The sequence below is a fragment of the Schistocerca piceifrons genome, chromosome 2, assembly GCF_021461385.2.
Source record: "Schistocerca piceifrons isolate TAMUIC-IGC-003096 chromosome 2, iqSchPice1.1, whole genome shotgun sequence".
In the NCBI taxonomy this organism is placed as follows: domain Eukaryota; kingdom Metazoa; phylum Arthropoda; class Insecta; order Orthoptera; family Acrididae; genus Schistocerca; species Schistocerca piceifrons.
The window spans coordinates 140,037,832-140,057,736 of NC_060139.1; the positions used below are offsets into that span (position 1 = coordinate 140,037,832).

A 19,905-nucleotide genomic window follows, 5' to 3' on the forward strand; every position below is an offset into this window, starting at 1 on the left:
CTTGACTTTCATTTATGGGGGCATTTGAAAGCTCTTGTCTGCGCAACCCCGGTACCAAATGTAGAGACTCTTCGTGCTCGTATTGTGGACGGCTGTGATACAATACGCCATTCTCCAGGGCTGCATCAGCGCATCAGGGATTCCATGCGACGGAGGGTGGATGCATGTATCCTCGCTAACGGAGCACATTTTGAACATTTCCTGTAACAAAGTGCTTGAAGCCACGCTGGTACGTTCTGTTGCTGTGTGTTTCCATTCCATGATTAATGTGATTTGAAGAGAAGTAATAAAATGAGCTCTAACATGGAAAGTAAGCGTTTCCGGACACATGTCCACATAACATATTTTCTTTCTTTGTATGCGAGGAATGTTTCCTGAAAGTTTGGCCGTAACTTTTTGTAACAGCCTGTATATCACTTTGGCCTCTCTTCGATATACTCTGAATCCATGTTCTGTATTCATTAGACCATTCCATTCAACAGATCTGTAATTCTTCTTCACTTTCATTGAAGATAGCAGTGTCTTCAGTAAATCTTATCACTGACTTACAACAGAGTACGCAAAAAAGAAAAAAAAAACAGTTTAGTGTCTAGAACCAGTACAGTAAGCATCTACAAGACGGTCTCGATGCGTGTCAGTCTGGACAACGCTGCAACTCACTGCGTGCATACGGAGCATGTCCGGTGCACGAAGACTCCTGAGCTGGAGGTAGGCCGTGACGTAGTGAGCTCGTTATTTCCAGGAACGCTCGGCGCAAATTTCACAGATTTTTGTATGGGCGTAATATTCGCTTGTAGGTGTTTTCATATTCAGTCCTCATAGGTAGAGATCTACACTGTTACGAATATAGGATTTCGTTGTTGTTGTTGTAAACGTTTCATTCTCTTGTTAGAGTTAGCTCTTCCAGTGATAACCTATTGTAAAGTGTGGAGCTTTTCAGCAAAATATCAGGTGATTTTGTAATGGGGCACAGGCAGCACCAATTAGAAATGTTCATATCGGGTTCACCAATTCTGACATTTTCCTCACAGCCAAGCAACAATCCCGGAAGACTCTTCAAAAGTGCGCGATTGGACCTTTTTGAAATATAAAACTCAGACAATACGACACAAGAAGAACATAAATTATATTGGACGAGTGTACACATTAACGACGATGACTTGTATGACACATACAGTGCATGTTTGTCATTGCTGAGATTCCCACTGATATCCTAACTAATTCCATTGTGGATAAAATTCTGCACTGGTATGGATACTTGCAGGTGTATTTACTTATATCCACCATTATAATTATTTGTGGTTAAATGTTGAAGGAGAGTTCCAATACAACGATTGTCGCCTATTAACATTTCATGCGATCAATAATAAGTATTAACATTCTTACCTATTCTGGATGCAAGGCCACTGAATTGGCTTATGTATACAGTGTGCTCAATGGGATAGATGCGTCGTTGATACGCAGAAGAACTAAATTCGGCGGCGCGCATCCTTTGGAAACTCTTACACGTGCGTCCAGTTTCCATCATTCCGGTGTCTGCCTCATGTCTAAGTCATTCCTAGTTCGGCTGTAGTAGCATAGGCCACACATGCATACAAAAAAAAAATCTGTGGTAAGGCTTTTGATCATTGTTTTAAGACAGTCCATCATCACTTCGTAGAATGGCTCCTGGGTACATTCTATGAGAACTTGCTCTTACCAGTTTCGATCTATCGCTACTAGCTCCTTAGCAACCTCTTTGTTTGATCACTGTGGCAAATTTATGCCTTCGGTGAGTCGGTTTGCGATGTTGGGGCGGTCCTTTTCTGTTTGAAAGTAATATTCCATTATTCTTGGTCACTTGCTGGTCGGAGCTGGTATGGTAAAGACGAAGAAGCGTTGTGTCCTGTGTTTTTGCACGCTGTTCAGCATACATAGGAATGCATGAGAAACCGGGTGAAGCCAACTCGATTTATTTAGTATGACGAAATTTAGTCTTGCGTGACGAAGTTAATTTCGGAATGGTCCCTCCTTTTACTTCCTGAGACGGTATCAGATTAAGTGCTTTCCCGAAGTAAGTTTTCATTACTACTTGTTGAGAAGCTGGTTATTGCATAGCACACTGATTTTTTCACTCAGTGTATGCGCGTGTGTGTATTTGTGTGATTGTGTATTGTGTGTATTGAACCGGGGACCTAGAAGCGACGGACAGCGGTTCGCAACCCCACAACAGGCCACAGTGGTCCATCCACCCGACCTCTTCTCCACATCGAACACAGGGTTGTTGTGCGGTTCCACCCCCAGTGGACCCCCTGGGAACGTCTCGTTACAGACGAGTGTAACCCCAAATGTTTGCTTGGTAAAGTAATTATGGTGTGCGCGTACGTGGAGTCAGTGTTTGCACAGCAGTCGCCGACTTAGTGTAACCGAGGCAGAATAAAGGAAACCAGCCCGTATTCGCTGAGGAAGATGGAAAACCGCCTAAAAACCATCCACAGGCTGGACAGCACACCGGACCTCGACACTAATCCTCCGGGCGGACTCGTGCCGGGGATCGGCACGGCTTCCAGCTCGAGAAGCAGCGCGTTAGATCGCACGGGTAGCCGAGAGGGCTACACTCCTTGCTATTATAAATTCAAAGACGTTATCATCTCCTACAGTGTAAAGATTGGTTTTTCAAGAAATCAGAATCACGTATTTTAGGCCGTGTTCCTTTGGTTTGTAAAGATAAATGTTGAAGTTATAGGCTGAAATATACCTTTGTTGTGTAAGGCTTTTCTCTTTTGTTCATTGATATAATAGTGATTGTTAAAATCACTTCTCCGTTTCATTTTACCAAAACCGAAAGCACTCCTTGTTTTAATCTCCTTGGTAGTGCCAAGCTGGCTGGGCGTCGTCTTGTTGTCTTACATAAATAACCATGTGAGTCAAAGTCATATTGATTAAAAGACGTTGGGCCACTCATTCGCGACACAGGAACAATAGTAATGAAGAGAAATTCTGCCATGTGAATTAGGTTTCAGGTGCTGATAGAAGGAAAGTCATAATGTGCTGGATTGCTGACTGCTACTACGAGATACTGTGTTGTGTCGTCTCGCTTATCTAGAATCATGTTACGTGCGACAGGAGTTACTATTTCTGCACGATCTTTCTACTAATTAACTACGAGGAGAGTGCCTCACTGCACAGCTGGACGCTACAAGCAGAAGGCTAACACTGATTTAAAAAGCTGTTGTATTCAGGAAACAGTTTCGCCATATGCTGGTTACAAACTGGTACAGTGGATGGGAAGAGAGTTGAACGTACTTGGACTTTTACTGAATGTTGTCCACGTTGTCATTTATTAACAAAAATAGTTTCATGACGCTGTACGTGGCAGTAAGACGGATTTTACAAACATCATTCACGATCCCATATAATAGGCATTTGCTTTAGGTCTCACTGGCTAGGAAGTTACACAGACCCTTGATGTTGCTAATCAGAAGAAAAGTAAAATTAAAAGAAATAACAATTTCGTTTTCCACGGCGGGCGACAGTCAGGTTGGTACCCCACCGCTGTCTGGGGAATCTCCAGACATGACTTTGGCCTGGAATCTCGTATTGACTAGAGGAGAGCTGTATTCAGTGATGAGTCCTACTGCAAACTGAGCCTCGTTCACCAGCGTAGGCGTGTCTGGAGACACCCCGGAAGGCAGTGGGATACCATACGGCCCGAGAACCACGAGTGATGGTCTGGGGGGGGGGAGACGACGACACTTCTTTTCATAGCAGAACCCCTGTAGTTGTCATCCGGGGCAGCCTTGTAGCATAGGAGTTCGTCGACGATATTCTTCTGCTCGTTTTGTTGCCCTTCATCGCAAGGCACCTTGGGCTTACATTTCAGCAAGATAAGGCCAGCCTCTCCACAATTGAGTGAGGTGTTGGCATAAGTGCCAACACCGTGTTTCTAGAGGAGGCCGAAATGCACGCTGTTAAGCTCACGCAAACTGGCGTGAGGTCTGGAACAGTTAAAGGAGTTGAGTCTAGCAAATAAAGTACGAAGCTCTAGGAATACTTAACTTTAATCCACAATTGGAGAACATCGGTCTGACGGTACAGGCATCCATAGATAAATATTAAATGATACTGGCGCCTTGCTAGGTCGTAGCAATGACGTAGCTGAAGGCTATGCTAACTATCGTCTCGGCAAATGACAGCGTATTTGTCAGTGTAGCTTCGCTAGTAAAGTCGGCTGTACAACTGGGACGAGTGCTAGGAAGTCTCTCTACACCTGCCGTGTGGCGGCGCTCGGTCTGCAATCACTGATAGTGGCGACACGCGGGTCCGACGTATACTAATGGACCGCGGCCGATTTAAAGGCTACCACCTAGCAAGCGTGGTGTCTGGCGGTGACACCACATTGAGGACGTTTGGAGCATTATGGCAGGACCCCCCAACCAGCTCGGGATCTGGTCGATCTAACGCCACTACAGGACAGAATTTGCCACAGTTTCCATCAGTAGGACATTCTTCAACTCCGTCAGTCAATGCCAAGCCGAATCATTGCTCGCGTAAGAACAGAGGTGGAGAAGCGCGATACTAACTTGCCCGGTTTATGACGCTCTTTCTCTTGAATAAATCATCCACCTTTTATGAAATTGTAATAATTTGTTTGTCTATACTTCTACATCACATCTACCGATTTCCGTGCCATTCAGATAATTCCTTTGTGGCGCGTCTTTCTTCTTTTGTCTTGGATTCTATTTAGTTTACAATTCGTAGAGGGTTAACAAGGTTCTTCTGTTGGTCATTAGAAATATCCGTTCGCCATATCATTAAAGTATGAGGAGTAGGGTTGTAAAACTACCGTAGGCTACCGTAGACTATAGTAGTTACCACAACAGCTTTCATCAGTTAACATCGTAACCATGTTACCTGTACAGTAGAAGTGTTGCATACTGATTTCGATCACCGAGTTTGCATATGCGATGAGTCTCTTGCTATGTTCCCCTAGACGCTGGAAGCGGTGCACCGTTTAGGGAATGAGTGAGGTTATATAAGTGGCCACGTGACATACTGAACGCCGGCCGCGGTGGTCTCGCGGTTCTAGGCGCTCAGTCCGGCGCCGCGCGACTGCTACGGTCGCAGATTCGAATCCTGCCTCGGCATGGATGTGTGTGATGTCCTTAGGTTAGTTAGGTTTAAGTAGTTCTAAGTTCTAGGGAACTGATGACCACAGATGTTAAGTCCCATAGCGCTCAGAGCCATTTTTTGAACATACTGAACGTTTTTGCTCTAGATAAGTACCCTCCTGTTGTAAGTAGGCTGTTTATGTTTTCTCTATGTAAGTAGGCTGTTTATGTTTTCTCTATGTAAGTAGGCTGGTTAGGTTTTTTTTATTGGTAACGCCAACTCTGTATGAAAATCACTGGCTGTGCTGTGTGCAGTCTGTGGCTGCTTTGCATTGTTGTAATACTCGCCATTGTAGCGTTAGGCAGCTGGATGTGAACAGCGCGTAGCGTTGCGCAGTTGGAGGTGAGCCGCCAGCAGTGGTGGATGTGGGGAGAGAGATGGCGGAGATTTGTAATTTGTCATGAACTGCCATATTTATATATGATGATATCGAGGTAAATACATTGTTTGTTCTCTATTAATATCTTTCATTTGCTAACTATCCCTATCAGTAGTTAGTGCCTTCCATAGTTTGAATCTTTTATTTAGCTGGCAGTAGGGGCGCTCGCTGTATTGCAGTAGCTTGAGCAGCGAAGATTTTTGTGAGGTAAGTGATTTGTGAAAGGTATAGTTTAATGTTAGTCAGGGCCATTCTTTTGTAGGGAATTTTGAAAGTCAGATTGCGTTGCGCTAACAAAATATTGTGTGTCAGGTTAAGTACAGTCCAGTATAATTGTTCAAAGGGGAAGTTTCACTGTCTGTTACTGAACAATAAGCAGTATTTATGGCAGAATTGAAACTATCAGTGTTTACTGGTTTTATTCGAAAATTGTTGATTTATAACCTGAAATACAGAGGTGCAGTAAAGGTTTATCATATGCCGCTAAAAACGCAGTGTTCTAGAAAGAGGTAAAATTAAAAAGTAAACGGAAAAAACGCCTCAAACATCGCTTCAATATTTCGTCGACCTTATATGTAACATATTTCTGTTACTCATAAGCAACTTTCGCATTTCTCAATAATAACGAGAAATTCTTGTTTCTGATTATGATGAAGACCGTTCTATTGAGCACAAAATAACAACATTAATTACATAGAAATCTTTATATATTTGCATTGAAAATAAGTGTTTTGGTTAGATAAAACTGCAGAAGTAACGTGATCTCATTTTTATTAATTATAAAACACATTTTTTATTTTTTGAGAATACAATATACGCAGTGGACTAAGACTGAACTATAAGCGGTTCTGAGTATCTACAAAAAAAAAAAAAAAAAAAAAAAAAAAAAAAAAAAAAAAAAAAAACTGCCGAAAGGTAGAGAGGGGTCGTCGGCTCCCAGTTTCTCTATCACACACTGATTTGTTTCCTTCCCTACCAATGCTACCAATACTACCGCTAATATGACCATTTAGTACGTCATTTTTGTTGGTACTAAAACTACCGAGGCATAGTTTAACACACTTTTTACCATGTTCTAGCTAGAAATACTTGGAGTGTGTACTTGTTGGATTCGACGACTTTTCTCTACCATTTAAATGTCAACAGGGGTGCATGATATTAAATGCTTCACTGCAGTCGATGAGAGAAGCCTATGATATTAAATAATTTACACCAACACATCATTTTCATTTTGTGTTCTGACTTTGTAGACCATGTACTCGAACTAACTGATAACAATCTGCCACTTTATTGCACCTCCCCTCCCACCCCCCCGAGCTCTTAGGTGCTCTTTTTATATAGTTTCCTAACAACAGAAGTTCTCTGAAAGTATTGTTAAAAGAACTCACATTAATTGAGTTACATTTTAAATCGGTTGATACATAAGAAATTGCAGTTACAGTTTTGAAGATAAGAAAAGACTGATTGTAACACATGTGATTCCTAAAATTGCTTTTCAAATTTAGTATCGAAACTCCGCTTATGAAATGTATCTGGCAATAACTGATACAAAATAATTAATATCTCGTTAATTACCTCATGACTTTTGATATTAATATATTTCGGAGAACTTTTTATAGAGCGGAAATATATCTTGAGGTTCAAATTTAACATAGTGACCTCTTTTCGACCAAACGATCGAAATAATAGTTTGTTTATTATAGAAAGTTCTAGAACTCGTTATTACAGAATTAATTACAATGAATCTGATTTGAGTTCTTGTAGAAATATAACCTCTTGAGGGTGAATGCAACTTCCAGTGCTTCAGTTAGACAGAAATCTCTCCGCCCCAATAGCTGAGTGTTAGCGAGACGGGATGCTGTGCAAAGAGGCCCGGGTTCGAATCCAAGATCGGTCGGGGATTTTTATCCGCTCAGGAATTGGGTGTTGTGTTGTCCTCGTCATTGTGTTGTCTTCATCATCATCTCATCCACCGGGGTGGCAACGCGAAAGGCATCCGGCGACCCCTTAAACTAACCTTGTCAAGTCCAAACATAACCATGCCGACCCTGCGAAAGTGCGGGACGAAGGCCCAAGGAAAGAGATTCAGCCAGAAATCTAGCCGAAACATTAATTTCCACGTTTTCTGAAATAATCGATTTTTCGTAATTAATTTCCCATTTAATGACGGAACTGAAATTAACACTATCTTTAATTTACATCTATGGTCACAAACGTTTTGTTCATACACAGTTTTATAAAAACAGATCTGAAGATGGTCATTATAGACTGAAACCGGCAATCTGTGAACAAAACGTTTGTGAACGTAGATGTAAATTAAAGGAATTTTATTCTGTATACGGGTCACTGTTTTATACGCGACAATGTCGCAACTTGTGTAACACTACCTTTTCTACGTCACTGTTATCTGATAATTACGCACATGAAGTAATGATTTTTTCTCGTAAAATTGATGTTAACAGTAAGAAACTTTTCCACTAATTAAAGATTCGTGTTAATTCTATTTAAATGAGCTGTAGTTCACTAAATGGCAATCTTACATTTCATGTATCTCGTGTACAGTGTACCTGACACAATACAGACCACCGAAAGTTGTATTTTAACATTTGCTGTCCTGTGAAACGTGTGTCGTATAATACATAAAAGCTTGGTACCAAATACTTCATAGAAAGGTTCCCCTACTATGTCCTACCATATGCAGTAATGTAATGAGCGCTTATTTCTCAGCCGCGCGGGATTAGCCGAGCGGTCTAGGCGCTGCAGTCATGGACTGTGCGGCTGGTCCCGGCGGAGGTTCGAGTCCTCCCTCGGGCATGGGTGTGTGTGTTTGTCCTTGGGATAATTTAGGTTAAGTAGTGTGTAAGATTAGGTTCAAAAAATGGTTCAAATGGCTCTGAGCACTATGCGACTTAACTTCTGAGGTCATCGGTCGCCTAGAACTTAGAACTAATTAAACGTAACTTACCTAAGGACATCACACACATCCAGACGCGAGGCAGGATTCGAACCTGCGACCGTAGCGGTAGCTTGGCTCCAGACGCCTAGAACCGCACGGCTACTCCGGCCGGCTGTAAGCTTAGGGACTGATGACCTTAGCAGTTAAGTCCCACTGAGCGAGGTGGAGCAGTGACTAACACACTGGACTCGCATTCGGGAGGACGACGGTTCAACCCCGCGTCCGGCCATCCTGATTTAGGTTTCCCGTGATTTCCCTAAATCGCTCCAGGCAAATGCCGGGATGGTTCCTTTGAAAGGGCACGGCCGACTTCATTCCCCTCCCTTCCCTCATCCGATGAGACCGATGACCTCGCTGTCTGGTCTCCTCCCCCAAAAAACAACCAACAAGTTAAGTCCCATAAGGTTTCACACACATTTTCTCTTATTTCTCACTATTTGTTGGAGTTGTATACGCTTCTTCACACACACACACACACACACACACACACACACACACTCACACACAAACACACAGAGAGAGAGAGAGAGATAACTTGCTTATCGTAAAAAATGTAACACGAAATGTGGACTGCCTGGTCAGACGTAAGCTTGGTCTCATGGCATTAATGTTGCTATGTTTACAACAGATGAATGAACGAATTTGTTGGGGGTTGGTGTTGCAGACCCGCAGCGGGCGCGGTCGGCGTCCGGCGTGGCGGCGGCGCTGCACGACGACGAGGAGACGTGTCCGGCGATCTGCGAGCGCGACATGTTCAGCCTGCACCGCAACATCCCGGCGCTGCGGCGGCGCGACGTGGACACGGCGGCCATCCGGCAGCACTACTACCCCGAGGGCGGCTGGGGCTGGGTCGTCTGCGCCGCCGGCTTCCTCGCGCGACTCCTCGCCGCCGCCGCGCAGTTCGCCTTCGGCCTGCTCTACCTCTACGCCGTGCACCACCTCGCCGACAAGGGCCGCGTCCTGCCCGGTGAGTCGAGTCGAGCGACTGCTCATCTCTCCGGCTCCACTCTCCCTCCCCAACCACCTGTCTCTCCTCCTCATCCACTCCTTCTTACGAGGGCGTGCAGTAAGTAATACAACACTTTTTAGGCCAATTTCGGTTGAAATAAAGCGTAACCTGTTATGGGACATTGTAGAATATACCCGCTTCAGCCCTTACAGTTTCATGAAGTAACGAAAGGTAGCTGCTTTATACGTCGCCTTCTAAATGGCGTCTATAACGGAGTTCCAAGCAGAGATTGAGTTTCTTTTGGCGGAAAACCAGAGCACCGCAGATATTCTTAGGCACTTGAGAGTGTCAACGTAGACGTGGCGTCGAACGAGAGCACTAGCTGCTGCTGCTGCTGCTGCTTATTTTTTTTTTTTTTTTTTTAATGACCCACCGTCTAAATTCTTATGGTGGGTCGTATGTTGCCACTGAGCAGCTGTGACTGGGTCTGGGGTCCGGTGTGACTGAAAGTAACACCACACCGGCTCCCGCCCCCACTCACACCGTTGCCCGTGTCCCGCCACGTGGAGGCGGGCTCTATTTGTTTACATCCATTTGATATCTTTTTTTTTTTGAACAGCATTAGAAAAACTTATAACTAATACAAAATCAAGTGAGATATTAATAAACAAAACGAAATTAAATATTTAGAAAGAAGGAAGGAAGAGAATTGAATAGAGAAAAGACAGGTATAATATTGCCCGTCACCTGGTTGTGGGCGGCGGCCCGGGTCTCGTAATGACCCTCAAGACGCTGGCCATCGCTCACCATGCCTTTAACATCTACCATCCTAAAAACTAACTTAACTAGAAGATATTGGGGTACGTTAAAGCTAGAAACCAAGACTAAGACCTCCATGTCCAGCGTGCTAAACTATTTACGATATACAATAGAGAGGTAACTGATTTTGTGCTTGGCTCAAAGTTGCAAATGAAAGTGTTCTTGTGGTAATAGTAATAAAGGTAATGACGCTAACGGCTTGTGTTGAGCCTACAAGGCTCCTAGTAGAGTACATCAGGAGCAAGCACCTCCCGGCCCCGCCGAAAACACGACCTGAACGGTGGTTTTTCCCGATCTACCATAGGTATCCGTCGGGTTGGGCTCAAAAGAGAGGAACCACAATTAAGATCGTTCCATCCAGGCCGTGCGCCTCCTCTTAGCAGGAGGCGTAGGTCCCTTGAAGAGGTGCCTAACGTTAAGCTTCAGATCAGAAGTTATTAGTATAGTGGAGGTTGAGGTATAGGCTGTGTAGGTTGGTTGTGTGGTGTCACCCACAGACACCACACTTGCTAGGTGGTAGCCTTTAAATCGGCCGCGGTCCGTTAGTATACGTCGGACCCGCGTGTCGCCACTATCAGTGATTGCAGACCGAGTGCCGCCACACGGTAGGTCTAGAGACACTTCCTAGCACTCGCCCCAGTTGTACAGCCGACTTTGCTAGCGATGGTTCACTGACAAAATACGCTGTCATTTGCCGAGACGATAGTTAGCATAGCCTTCAGCTACGTCATTTGCTACGACCTAGCAAGGCGCCGTTATCAGTTGCTATTGATATTGTAAAGAATGTACAGACAAGAGCTACGTTCAACATTAATGGATTAAAGTTAATTATTCTACCAGTTACCTCCTTTTTTCTAAGTTCTCATTTCCTTGTCCTGTTCCAGACGTCACCTCAGCCTGCGTGAGCTTAAACGCGTGCCTTTCGGTTTCCTCCAAACCCTGTGGGTTGGCTCCTGCCAATCCACAACAGGTTGTACAAACAATTCATCCTGAGCCAATGAGACTTATAATGATACGTTGTGTGGCAGTTAGCACCTTCCGGCCCCGCCAGCAACACAGCCTGAACGGTGGTTTTCCCCGATTTACCATAAGTATCCGTCGGGTTGGACAATTAAGATCCTTCCATTCAGACTGTGCGCTGCCTCTTAACGGGAGGCGTAGGTCCCTTGAAGAGGTGCCTAGCTTTAAGCTCTTATCAGACATGGAGGTGCTGTTAACTATTTACATATAAGGTGCAATCTGTTTTTAGGATTGTGTGTGACTTGTGCACCTCTTGTCGGTTGTTCCAGACTGTTCCTTGAAGTGGACTTGGTTGACACTATGGATCACGCAGAGCACTGCCAATCGTTGGGGGAGGAGCTTGTCATTATCGCAACATGATCGCGCAAACCTATGCATTCTCCCGCGTCCTGGGCGATACCACGCGGACGTGACCCCATCAATGTTGAAACGTGCGGACATTCTCTATTTTTGCTGAACGACGGATCACAATCAGACACCTCGCTGCACAACCGGACGTCTCTGTTGGTAGTGCTGACACACCAGTCCACCAAAGATGCGTGTCCCTGTGTTCCTTGCCGCCTAACATAAAACCATAAAGAGCAATGAAGGACCATCTGTGCGGAATTGCCCAAACAAGGACGCATTCCGCAGGAAGCAGTACATGGATGGTGGAGAGGTTAGTAATGCAGCAAGATGTTGGCTCCTACGTCTACCAAGAGAATGGTATCATGCGGGCATACAGGCCCCCTCAGTAAGGTACGGTAAGGCCGCCGCATTGAAAGAAGATCATGTTGAAAAATAGAATTTTTTTACCAAAAAGAGTGAGGATTTATTTACTTTATTGGAATCCTGAATAAAAACCAACCTACTTTCAGAACAAAATGTGTTGCGTTACTTACTGAACGCCACTCGTAACAACGACTAGACGAGATCAGCATAACAAAGTGACTCTTGGACACGGAAAGGGACGATACTAGGCAGTACGCTGTTACCCGCACGTCCAGTACGGCCTTGGCAGCAATAGCTGTGTTATTCTGTCCTGAACCAATAATCCACCCACCCCAATTCCTTAACAGACGAACTCCCGCGTGTAAAACAACTTGGAACGTCTGATTACTTTACAAATGAGATATTGTGTTAAATATTCAACGTTAAGCGTAAAAAAACCATAAGGATTAAGACGCGAAACCCTTGTTATGTTGGTTTTATAGCTTTCGGATTATTCACAGGATGAGTACAGTCTTTGGAATTAGCCCTCCTTCCTCAGAAAAGCGAGTTTCCACTCATCTCACTGTTTATTACGTCATATCTGTCGAATCTGTGTCGTGCATCGATACCACATTGCAGGTACTTTCAGTAAAACATGTGGATACTGTCTGCAAAATGTGTTGCGAGTAGAGTAAGTCATAAAGGTGTAATAAATTACAACGTCGTGTCTGATGCTGAAGTTTTACTACAAGAACAGCGAAATTATAGTAAGCGAAAAAAGTTTTTCGTTCATCATTTTGTCAGTGAGTGTCATCGATATAACGTTTCTAAATGGCTTGAAATTATGTATAAGCTTTCTTTGAAGTCGTTAAGTGTCATTCTCAGTTGCTGTATGCACATAGTCTGGGTAGTTTTCGGGCTGTGAGTTACGCTGCCTCAAAACATATACACAGGTTCTAACTTTAATTCTTAAGTTCTTTTGTCAAACATTTAACATCAGATTATACCTCATAATGGCTCTGAGCACTATGGCACTCAACTGCTGATGTCATCAGTCCCCTAGAACTTAGAACTACTTAAACCTAACTAACCTAAGGACAGCACACACATCCATGCCCGAGGCAGGATTCGAACCTGCGACCGTAGCGGTCGCGCATTTCCAAACTGTAGCGCCTAGAACCGCTCAGCCACCCCGGCCGGCATACCTCATAATGATCTGATCACGTAAGCATTTTAGATTTTTAAACTTCGTCACGTATTGTATGAAGTTCTGTAAAGCAAATTTTTACTATCCTCAAAAGCCGTTAGACAGACAAGCTGAAATCGCGAGGGCGTGACTAAGCTGTTTAGTGATAAACACTATTTCGTACGTTTTCCGTTAAGCTGCAGTACACCTCACGGGATCGTAATAGCCGTATCGCTTGGTTGCCTACTTTCACTGTTAGCTGGAATTATTTTTCGATTATTACCAAAAAAAAAAAAATGCAGCGCAAGGAACCGAAGCATGTGTTGACAATAAGCACGAATGTTAAAAGAGACAGAACGCACGACAAAGTTCGTTCCCTTGTTGGTCGCTGCTATGCAAGCTCTTTTGTAAACCACCAACCGCCAATCAAATTTGTTACTCTCACGCAGTTAAAGGTCACACCACGTTGAAGCCTTCAGTCCGCTATCCGACTATACCTGGGCCGGCCAGAAATTCTGCATGCGTGCGGTGCTCCTGCGAATGTGCAACTTCCGGGTCACAGCGTGCACGCCGCAGCTGTCAACGTTCATGTAGTGCATGTTTCTACGCACAGATGTCGCTTTATCCACTTGCTGGGATACTCTGTACCGGCGCATTCTAGTGCTCGTTCCACAGCTTGCAAGCCAACCATGGGAAGGTATTTCGCGTATTAAACATTTAAAATACTGTCACAGTCTACTCACTGAGACGTCTACTTTTATGTTAACAGTTTAACCCCCAGTTAACAACCGTGTTTTTTTTTTTTTTTTTTTAAAGGCAGCTTGACTGACGGCACGTAAATACGCGTAATGTTTTTGATCTAGTATTTAAGAAAGAGAGCACTTACCGACTTCCAACGAACCTTATTCATGATTTTAAATAACATTAAACTAATGCAAGGTTTCCTATAACTAATTCTCGGTCCCCTCTGAACAGAATAACCGCAGACCTCTCGATGATCACCTGTTATTTCAATACCATTATTGCTATATCTTTCATCAGTTACGTCTGAAATCTGCATAATAACCGACAATTAGATGAATGTTATGTTTTATCGACTTCAGCTGAGCGTAGCCCTTCACACATTAAAAAAAATCCCTAAATGTAAGTATTCATTGGAACAATCGATTTAATGACCAACTTTCCTGATAATAATGTAACGTGGGGCAGAATGAGGCAATAATGCACAGTTAGTAAACAATAATTTTTAATTATGAAAGGAATAAATCCAAACACGATTATCACTGGTCATGAAAATTGATAATCGAGTTGATGTGTCTCATACGTTTTCTTAAGGACATTTAATTTTGCTTGCCGTTCTTCACTGTTGAGTACACTACATTCGTCTTTGTAATATTTATTGTAGTGTCTTTCAATTGAAAACTTACGCTGGCCGCCTATTATTCGGCGGCACAGTGAGTTTTCACCAACGGATACAAAAAAGAATTGCAGTTCCCAGTCATTTTTAAACGACTGAGAACATAGATCTCCCGTCCTTTGTTTTTCCACAGTACCTGGCATTTCTCAGTACTTCTCTGTTAAGGTTACGGTTACCAGGGGTAAACGAGACTGGGTACGTTGCGCTCTTGCTTGCACCACATATACAGGAAAGTCGAGCCGCCGCCGTTCATTTAGGACACATGTCTAATAACAGATGTCGCTGTCGCACACGTGCGCACATGTGCAGCACTTCCGCACGTCTGCACACTGTGCAGCGTTAGGCCGGCCCTGGACTATACTCTGCTAAAATTACTTAAAGATTAGACAATGTAATGCTCTTTTTTGGACCCTTTTTTAGTGTATGAACTTTACAATTTTACACGTTTGAGCTTTAAGCTATCTTCAGAATGCGTCAGATAAAAAGACACAAATGGGAAACATTTATGTTACAGACCACAAAATGTTGCTAAAATATATGCAGGCTGCCCATTTATCCTGACCGTCCCAAATAAAGTTTTCTCCAGACGTAAAAAAAAGTATCTAGAAAATGTTGTTTACCTTCCAAGAGGACATCAATCAGCAAGATTGTCTTTCTTGTGTTCCGTATGAAGATGCGAATAGCAGTACACTTCAACCAGTCACTGTTTTGAATTTTGGTTCGATTTATCTTCTGTGCCGTTAACTAGTTTTCAAACCACTCGAGGCTTCTCATCAGGCGGAGGTGTTAAAAAAATGGTTCAAATGGCCCTGAGCACTATGCGACTTAGCTTCTGAGGTCATCAGTCGCCTAGAACGTAGAACTAATTAAACCTAACTAACCTAAGGACATCACACACATCCATGCCCGAGGCAGGATTCGAACCTGCGACCGTAGCGGTCACGCGGTTCCAGACTGATGCGCCTTTAACCACACGCCCACACCGGCCGGCGCAGAGGTGTTACAGAAATATTGTGTAGACTACGTGCTGCTAGATGAATGGTCGTGGTGATTGTCATGGATAGCAACAGGCAGTTCAGTCAGAAAGACCATAAGCTGCACATGGTCTAGATAATGTTTCCTTAACACCACCATCTGATGATGAGAAATTCCAGGAAACCTATCGACCATAAAACATCCTCATTTTTATGAGCACAAACGATCTACTGAGGAAGGCCCTAAAAATACTCTGTAGAAACATCACTGAACCAAACTTTGATATTTATGAATAGTAAAAGAGATTGTGGACAATTGAGGTCAATCATTTCGATGTTGCAGATCCCATGCAAGAACATCCGGGAACGAAATTTCCTAGGGTGCTGATAAGGCTGAACATAATGAGAATTGGCCATGTGTAGTACATGTTCGGGAAGCATAGGTGGGATACATCAATTTCTGTCGCGTATGACCCTAAGCACACCTAAGCAAAGTGTAGACTACATAGTGCAAGAGGGCCCAGTAAAGAAGTGTCAGGGACCTGTGACAAACCTGTTCGAAGCAGCTGGTTGTGCCATTTATTAGTTGACGGCAATGGGCTTTAAAATGTAATATAAAATTGTATAACTTCCAATAATATTCACTGCTGCCGTGCATTTCCATAGAATAGAAAAATCTGCATTTGGATCTATATATTCAGACGGTCTTATTCCTCCGTCTTGTCCTTTTCCTGCTTCTTTTCCTTTTCTGTGTACTGTATCCCCAGTATGTTATACTGCATTCAAAGTAACGTGCATCTATATTATTCTTCTTCTCTCCTCGCAACACTCTTAAGTTTTCTAACTTCCTGTTCATTCTCGGTCTTACCTTCTGCAGTAAATTTGCTATATTTCTCCAGTTTTCTGAAAGTCATGTGACCGTCTTTTGACTGGTTTTAAACTACCTCCCATCTTTCTCTTCACCGCTGGCCACCTAAAATGCAACACCAAGAAGTGCCGGAGATATCACAGCCAAATTGATTTGGGAGATAAAACATTGTACAAAGATCATACGATTGAAAATTCTGCCCCATGTGAAGAGAAGAAGATTATAAAATCAGTATCGAGTGTTGCCGCCACTGCTGGCTTTAACCGCTGCTACACGCCTCGGTATAGAAACAAAGAGCTATGGACGTGTTTTTGGGGTATAGTGGTCCATAATGCGTCCACATACTGCCAAAGTTGATCTAGTGTAGCAGCGGGTGGTGTATCCTTCGTCAGTCGATCCCCAGTCATCGACCAGACGTTTCCGATAGGCAAGGGATCGGGAGAACAGGGATGCCAAGGCAGCAACGCAATCCGATGGGCCACGAAAAAATCTTGAACACTGCGTGCCACGTGTGGTCGTGCGTTATCGTGTTGCAGTGTGACCGTCGGAGAATTTCAAAAGTATGGGAGGACAACAGGCTTCAACATTCCACAGATGTAACGCTGGCTGGTTAGTGAACGTAATAGGGGGTGTGGGAGCGTAATCCAAGTCCACCCCAAACCACAATACCAGGTGGAGGGCCAGTACTGCAATGAATAAGGTAACAGGTTAACCGTCTCTCACCACAGTGTTTCCAGATTTTAATCCGACCATCCTAATGGTGCGGGCTGAATTGGGATTCCATTCGGTTTCAATCGGCCCCGTCGGTCCGTCGTTCCCTCCTGCATCCAAAGCTTACAGATCCGCGTCGCAACTGCTTGATGCCGTCCTAAACGATGAACGATTTCTCTGAAGGACAACCTGAAATCCCTATAGGCAACTATTATTCCTCGGTTGAACTCTAAAAGGTACTCGAAAGACGCTCGTTGTTCTCTAAGACGCATAAGGTAACTGCTTATGCGAAACAACGGCACGAAGGATCAATTCTATCACGTCCACACGGCTATTTTTTTCGCTTTTACGTAGTTCTTGCGGGTGGCTCTAATGGCGCTCGTGATCGGGGCCTGCGCTGAAATGTTAATCCTGTGCATCTCACATCACCGCAAAATTAAGCTGCAAATTTCACCTGATTTTGATGCTTCTTTCAGGATGTTGCATTTTGTGTGGCCAACAGTGTATTTGGTGTCGTCTGTATATCTCTGTAAACACCCTTGATTTTCGTGTTTCTGGAAGTTTTCTGCCGGATAGAACATTGCATCACCTTTTGGGCTTGCATCCGGGACAGTATTATTTTTCTTTTCAGTATTTCGGCGGATAACAGTGAAGCCACCTTCAAGGTGAGTGTCGGCAGAATTTAAAGCACTTTATACAATAATGTTAAATGAATGCGCGTGCAACAGTGATATGACAGTCGACAACAATAGTGTCAGTCACTGATGAATCTTTAGGTGCATAACAAAGCAGCATAGCAAGCGCCGAGTGAGCATATCCACAGTGTTTAATTACTGAAGCTGATAGCAAATGTTCGAATGCTAGGCAACGAAGATAAACAATAATTCCTCTGAGAGCTCTGACATCAACTGTATGGTTTTCATGATTTGTCAAGCTGGAAACCCTCATCTCGGTTGTGCAGAATTTTTGCTGATTATATATCCACAGCTTTCTTGGTTTCTGAACTCCAATAGGATTGGGCTGTGGCCAATATCTTGATTGTTTTACGTATTCTGGACTCTGCCTGACGAAACATTTCTTCCTTCTGCCCGTACGATTCCCCTCTGTGTCGAGGTTGTTCCTGGATCGCATGGTACGCAACACAATAACATGTCCTTTGTTCTGGTAAGTGTATCACAATGACTTATTTTCGTCGCTTCTTTCAACTCAGTTTTTATTTTGTGCTTAATATCATGCTTTACCTAACCTCACATACTTCCAAAGCTGATTTCGTAAGAAAAGGTAACACATCTAATCGTAATTATATGTGTTATTACCTACACTTTCCTCATTGAGATGGCTTGCCATCCCCTGTTTGAAGATTCTTTGGTAAGGACTTGTGTTTCTAACACTGAAGTAAGAGTCCCCAAACGTGTATCCTTTCCCTGGCATGGGTAATTTAGCTAAACTCGATATGGTTAGCTGATCTATGTGTTAAAGAACTATCTTACAATGCACGTCTTTACTCGCAGATACCGTAAATACGTTACGGTAATTTAGCGAGAACGCCACTATAATGGATCTTCCTAAGTCGTCGACAGCATACGAGAGATTCCCATTCAACGTACTTGGATACGATAAAGGAGCACGAGTGCTCCACCGTGCTCGCAACATAAGCTTTAATGCAATTACACGTCCCCGAGCTAAACAGGCAAACTTTCAGTCACGTAAAATTAACGTAGTTTACTCCTCTTAATCAGTAGGTCCCAGATTTTAATGAAAGCCATAATTCCTCCAGAGCCCTAGAGTTAATTTTAGAACAATTTATGCACGAATCCAGACGTTTTAGTGTAGAAAAATGTATTTTTATTGTGCATATGAAGTCAGTTTTACACGACTTTTTAGTAACAGTTCATATATCGGCTAACTTTTACCAGAAATGCATACATTTGTCATATTGTTAAGGACAGAAGAATAAAAACGTGAAGACGTTGCTCGCGTGACAGTGTTTCAGATGATTCTGTAACAAGTAAACACAACAATTACTAAAAAGCTTTATTCATCAGGAATACAGTGGACATTGTTGCACGAGACCGACGGAACGCTAAGTAAACAGATGTGGCTTCCGACGTAGTAAACTTAGTAGGTATGGTCACACTTTCCAGTCTGTATACAAACTAAGTCTGGTTCATAAATCGCTCCAACAGCATGAAGTTACTAGGTTTTGTCCATGATATTCGACAGGAGCTCTTCAGCATTGACGGGGAAATACTATTTTTTAAACTACTTGAAGTAATAGTTAGCGCAAAAAGTGTTTTAAAACAGTAATACCGCATAAAACAGTAGCTGTGTGAAGATAAGTGCTGAAAATGACAGCAGACAAACGCTGTTATTCAACCATACGATCGCTCTACAAGGACTTGTGTGAGCTGGTGGTATCCTGCAGCGTTCCACAGAAATGCACAACACATTCAGTTCCAGATGAACTACACTGGGAAAGAACCATTTATCAGTGTGCTGCGAGGAGGCGCTCAACAAAATACGAATTAGTGTTACTGAACAAACGGTCTGGGTGTTCATAGGTGAAACCACCAATGTGGGTGGGCGCTAAGTTGCAAATGTTGTTGGTGGTGTTCTAAGAGCTGATTGGCCTGGAGAAATGGGCCTTCTAAAGTGTGATGCTCTCGACAGGGTAAACAACTCGACTACCACCATTTTGTGTGACGACTCTATGAAACCACTGGGACTGGATTGTATAAACAGAGACAACACTTCAATGCTACTAACAGTTGGCCTAGAAGTGTTA

General features: G+C 43.4%; 1 protein-coding gene across 1 annotated transcript in view; it reads left to right on the plus strand.

The window, feature by feature from the left end:
* Positions 1–19,905, plus strand: part of LOC124775196 (monocarboxylate transporter 12-like) — a 592,169-nt gene that overhangs the window by 397,194 nt on the left and 175,070 nt on the right. Inside the window, exon 2 of the mRNA XM_047250035.1 lies at positions 9,151–9,453. Within this exon, the coding sequence (XP_047105991.1) occupies positions 9,237–9,453 (217 nt within the window). The 5' untranslated portion in view covers positions 9,151–9,236. The remainder of the gene's footprint in view (positions 1–9,150; positions 9,454–19,905) is intronic.